At 41.9% G+C, this 5,567-nt stretch overlaps 1 protein-coding gene across 2 annotated transcripts; it reads right to left on the bottom strand.

The window, feature by feature from the left end:
• Positions 1-303: 303 nt before the first annotated feature.
• On the bottom strand, positions 304-5,048 carry LOC139946080 (ficolin-2-like). 2 transcript variants are annotated; one of them, XM_071943683.1, is made up of 5 exons: positions 4,924-5,048; positions 3,073-3,622; positions 1,886-2,037; positions 1,506-1,767; positions 304-1,237 (listed from the first exon to the last, which is right to left on the bottom strand). In XM_071943683.1, exons 2-5 carry the CDS (start codon positions 3,587-3,589, stop codon positions 987-989), a joined length of 1,182 nt encoding a protein of 393 aa, XP_071799784.1. In that variant the 5' UTR covers positions 3,590-3,622; positions 4,924-5,048; the 3' UTR covers positions 304-986. The 2 variants fall into 2 exon arrangements, with proteins under 2 accessions (XP_071799784.1, XP_071799785.1); XM_071943684.1 differs by having other exon boundaries at positions 4,876-4,980.
• Between the last annotated feature and the right edge of the window lie 519 nt (positions 5,049-5,567).

Genomic DNA, 5,567 nt, shown 5'->3' with positions numbered 1-5,567 from the left:
CAAGTTCTAAATCTGAGGTCTCGAAATCAAATCGTGGAAAGTTACTTCTTTCTTGAAAACTACGTCACTTCAGAGGGAGCCGTTTCTCACAATGTTTTATACCATCAACCTCTCCCCGCGTTATCAAATAAGGTTTTAAGCTAATAATTATTTTGAGTAATTACCAATAGTGTCCATTGCCTTTAATGGCAATGGACACCATTGGTAATTACTCAAAATAATTATTAGCATAAGGCAATGGACACTATTGGTAATTACTCAAAATAATTATTAGCATAAAACCTTACTTAGTATAACGAGTAATGGAGAGCTATTGATAGTACAAAACATTGTGAGAAACGGCTCCCTCTGAAAGAGCGTAGTTTTCGAGAAAATTATTTTCCACTAAAATATTTGAATTTGATTTCGAGACCTCAGAATTAGATTTTGAGGTCTCGAAATCAATCATCTGAAAGCACACAACTTCGTGTGACAAGGGTGTTTTTTCTTTCATTATTATCACGCAACTTCGACGACCAATTGAGCAGGTTTGTTATTTTATGCATATGTTGAGATACTCCAAGTGAGAAGACTGGTCTTTGACAATTGCCAATAGTGTCCAGTGTCTTCAGGTTGACCATATCGACCATGCTCCAGTGCATGGTTCTATGTCAAACTCCCTGTGCTCTATGGGGTCTATATGTAGACAAGTCTAGTTGCCGCCATAACTTGCTCATTAAAGGTGCGTTCGATTAGCTTCCCCGGGTCGACCCCCGATCTGCCCCCGGTGCGTTCGATCGAATAGCTTTGACGTCATTTCAGGGGCTCACCCGGGTCAGCCCCAAGTGGCCTGCTTGTGGAACGGGTCACTTGGGGCTGGCCCGAGGTGCATGACATCACCACGAGAGGGCGAGTGATTGTCAGGGGATCCCCCACGGGCTCACCTGAATGAGCATCGCCGGGGGTCGACACGGGGAAGCTAATCGAACGCACCCATAATGGTGTTCTTATTGTGTGGGTCGTATTTTCATCTCTGAGGTTTTGAGTGAGTAATACCCTCCCTTCCAGTGCCTCCAATCAACTCCAGTGGCATGAACAGTCGTGGTACCACGGAGATACTCTCCGTTAAGATGAGAATGGTGACAGGTATTGAACCACCAGGCACCGTGAAATCTCTGGGAACAGTTCCCGCCGTATGTATCGTTGTCTTGGTCTTTAGTAGTAAACTGCTGGTTATTTTGGTAGGTCAGCGAGTCACCTGAAACAGAGACAATGTTTCAATTGAGGACGTACCACAACAAGATTTCCCCTGTTTTATATTGATGACGCTTATTGAAGTTTTGGAGTTACTTGTTGGGGTTTATCTCAAACTGTCAACTTTGGTAACAAAGCAAATAAACAACTTTGAAACATGTGGATTAAATGAATTGTTCTTTCAGTTAAATAAGGATTTTATTTTTGAAAAATGCAGACTTATATAGGCTCTTTTTATTGTTAAACTTATGGGAATGGTACTGATTTATTACCTGCGGTCCCAGAGTAACTTCCTACTCTCAGCCTGTATTTGTCACTCGCATCAGCGATCCTGAACGAGTCATAGACAGCATACGTGGATTCGCTCTCGAAATCTGAGAGATCGACGCGGAGTTCATACTCGCCCTGAGCGGTCAGACTGTGCAAGTTGTCGTTACCGAGCCAAAACTCTCCCTCTAGATTCCCAAAGCCACGGCTGTAGCTTGCAAAGTCCAAATAGAAATCAACACTGCCGTCCATCCGCCGCTGGAAAACCTGTCAAAGGAAACTTGGTTTTTAAATCATAGTCTTCTTCAATTATTTATCTAACATAAATCTCAAAATACACTCTTAAAATGAGTACTCTCATTCATTCACTAACGTGTTATCTTACCGTCCATCCACCACCGTCTGTTTCCATATCACAATACACATGGAAAGCCCCACCTGACAATACAGGTTGAACCATGTACACGCCACTGATCGATATACCACTCGCAAGAATCTCGGAACAGTCTTTTGGAGGCAGGGGAGGGGCAGGGGCCACTGTACAAATATAAAAACCAAAAATAGTGTATGTATCTGCAATTACTTAAAGGTACTGGACACTATTGGTTACTCAAAATAATTGTTAGCATAAAAACTTACTTGGTGACATGGGGATCTGTTGATAGTAGTCTATACAACATTGTGAGAAATGGCTCCCTCTCTGAAGAAACGTAGTTTTCGAGAAAGGAATTTTCCACTAAAATATTTGAGTTTGATTTCGAGACCACGGAAGTAGATTTTGGGGTCCTGAAATCAAGAATCTGAAAGCACACAACTTCGTGTGACAGGGGTGTTTTTGCATCTATTATTATCTCGCAACTTCGGCGACCAATGGGAGACTTTGTGACGCTAGGTGGCAGCAGACCAACCAGGTAAATTTCCATTGTTTACGTAGTTATGAGCATGCGCACTTTACCGAGTACAAAGAATTTTACCTGGTATATCTGCTGCCACCAAACGTCCGAAAGGTCCCCCATTGAGTTCAAATTTTCACAGGTTTTTTTTAGCATGTTGAGATACACCAAGTGAGAATACTGGTCTTTGACAATTACCTTACCATATATCTTACCGTCCAGCTACCACCGTCTGTTTCCATATCACAGTACACCGGGAAATCCTGTATACTCAGAGGTGACTACGTTACTTCAGAGGGGGCCAAATCATGAGAAATATTTAAAGGAACATTAACTATGAATTTTTACCCTTTTTATGAGCATGCAAAGTCTTGGAAGGCACATCTTTTTTGAATAAAGATTTTTGGGGGAATTTTTCCCTTCCCTGGACGGCCTCTGCTTGTTATAACTGTATTGTGCGGAGAATACAAAATAAAAAAAATAAATAAATAAAAAAAACGCAACCACATTGTGAGCTTCCTACAACCCGTGAACAAAATATAGTTATCGGTACTTTTTGTAAATGAGAGAGACAAAAAGTCTTTATTTGAGAGAGATAAAGTCGACATAATATATTTGTAAGCTGATGTTGTTGTATTGGTAATTAGACGTTGTGGCACTGTAAACAATTTAAACTCACCATGAAGGGATTCCACTAAAGCAGAAACTGACACTTGCAGCTCTTCAAGCTGTCGTTTTAGACCCTGCATCTCAGAGGTGACACTTTCATGATTTCCAGAGACCGTTACTTGTAGCTCTTCCACTTGAAGTATTGTGTCTTTCACCTGTTGTGTTGTGTTGCTTAGTTCCGAAAGTACAATTTCGTGGTTGGTAGACACTGCACCTTGCAAATCAGCCACTTTACGTTTAGTACCTTCCAATTCAGAGGAAACATTTCCGAGGTTGGTAGATACTGCGATTTGCAGTTCTCCAAGCTGTCTAGTTACTGTTTGCTCCATTGAAACGATGGAAGAGTTGCTGCTTATTCCGGGAAGAAAGTGTGAACATGCTAGTGGGTTGATGGTGATCACTTGTTGCTCGCAAACACATTCTAGGGAATCTCCGCTCTCACCACTGAACGTAGGTGATGAGCCATTGCACTCAGACTCTGCAGACTTCACAATCGTTACAAGCACGATGAAGATAAACAGCTTCATACTGATTCCAATTTTGGTAGACTTCTAGTTATGCTGGATTGGAAAAAAATAAATATAAACAGACAACTTTATATGCAGCTTCCCAGTAGGGTAACTGTTCAATTTTTTTTACAAACCTGCTTGTATATAAAATAAATTGCCGTAGGCCTCAGGTCGGCCTTCAACAAAAAACAGTCGGCAACTGACTTTTCGCAGGATCACATACACTGCGCCTGATTCAGTCGGCGATTATTTACGACCTGAGCGTAACTGCGATGATCCGTGTTCGCATTGGACTAACGTTTTACCGAGACAGTGGTTAACATTCCAAAAGGGGAAACTTACCAGCGTCCGCACTTGGATTATTGATGTGGGTAAACTTACCGACACGATCGGTAAAACACATATCCACTAACTTAAGAAAAACGCAAGAGGGCGCTATCGCAGTGACCTTTGACAGGGGTGCATGACAGCGAGAATGCATTGAGTGCAACCAAGCTTCCGTCCGTGTACACAATGCACGATGTACGATGTGTCATCACACAATCACGTGGCTGCAGGAGATCGGGGACCGGATGTGGCTTTTTATCGGGACGGCTTTTACCCTGATCGCGTTCGCATTGGACTTTTCGGCTCGGTTAAACTAACCTGGTCAATTTAACCGGGCACCTTTGGCTCGGTTAAACTAGCCATTCGGGTCAGGTAAGTTACCTGGGAGGAAAACTACCTGGGCTCGGTTAGTTTAGCCAAATTAAGTCCAATGCGAACAGGGCTGAAACAGTTGCCGCTCGAAAAAATTAACAGTCGCAAGAGTAGAACTGTTTCAACTTGTACGACGTGATCCTGACGGTCGGGAACCAATCGCAGGCGCACGATATTTTTTTTTCCTCAGGTGTTGTGACCCGAGCACGCCGTTGCCGACGGTTTGTTGCTGGCGCAAGAAAATCTTGCGTCACAAGTTAGTGTGGAAATCTACGTCCTGATTGTTTTCGCCATATTGTACACTCCTATTTTGAGCCAACTTATTTAGTGTAAAATTTTGGAATGAAGATGTTGGCTCAAACATTAGCCCTGCTGGTATGTTGTATTTTCCACAAAAGCCAAGACGCTTTTGGCGGCCTACACTCTCCATGATCGTGTCACACAATTCAATCACGTTAAAATGTATACACAGAAATCAACTCAAGGAGGCACCTAACAAATGCCTATTTTGAATTGGCAAAAACAAAAGACAATAATATTGTATATAAAAATGGTGTGCGGTAACACATGTGTTACCACAAACCAAATATATATTGATACCTCACCATGCAAAGCCTCCAATCCTATTTAATAATGTTGTACAGTGAACTTACGACTTTAACTTCAGCTTCAACTTCAACTTCTGTTCCGCTCAACGAACTTACTTTACAGAACTTTCTACTTTGAAACCCAGTATGCGGCTGCTTCGTTTTGCTATAGGTGTCACCTCTGCCACATCACCCAAAACATGCTCTTATGAAACCACTCAGTACTAAACATCTTTTATAACATTCACAAAATCATGTGAAGTCACATGCATTTCCGCTATCCGTTTATTGGGTTAGCTCTAAAACGCACAATGTTTGCAAAAGTAATCGTAAACTTGGCACGCGCGCCTAAAACCACTCTGATCTCGTAAACAAATAAAAACATGTTATAATATTATTGTTGCACAGATAAAACCGAAACAATCGCAAGTAGGTCACATGCATTTCCGCTACACGATCATGCACTGTAAACAAATTGGGTAAAAAAATGCCCAACTGTTTACCCAATTAAGGGCGAATAGTGAACTCCTCCTCCTCAGTGGTTTGTAGATGTTTTGGAAGGTTAGTTTTCAACTAAATACAGTTTGTTTCCTGTTCAGTTGTTGTACACAGTCGTGACAGTTGCAGCGCAAGCACACGCATACATGCCACAACCGGCGTTGCACATAATGCCATGATAAAACTGAAACTAAAAACTGAAACTAATTCAA

This window comes from Asterias amurensis, chromosome 13 (assembly GCF_032118995.1).
Source record: "Asterias amurensis chromosome 13, ASM3211899v1".
Taxonomy (NCBI): domain Eukaryota; kingdom Metazoa; phylum Echinodermata; class Asteroidea; order Forcipulatida; family Asteriidae; genus Asterias; species Asterias amurensis.
The sequence above is the reverse complement of the archived record's forward strand: the minus strand, read 5'-3'. Positions and strand labels throughout refer to the sequence as shown.

Coding starts and splice junctions, on each gene's coding strand:
- LOC139946080 (XM_071943683.1), bottom strand. CDS start 3,589: ATGAAGCTGTTTATCTTCATCGTGCTTGTAACGATTGTGAAGTCTGCA. Junction 2,038..3,072: donor TTTAGTGGAATCCCTTCATG/GTGAGTTTAAAT, acceptor ATATTTGTACAG/TGGCCCCTGCCCCTCCCCTG. Junction 1,768..1,885: donor CAGACGGTGGTGGATGGACG/GTAAGATAACAC, acceptor TTCCTTTGACAG/GTTTTCCAGCGGCGGATGGA.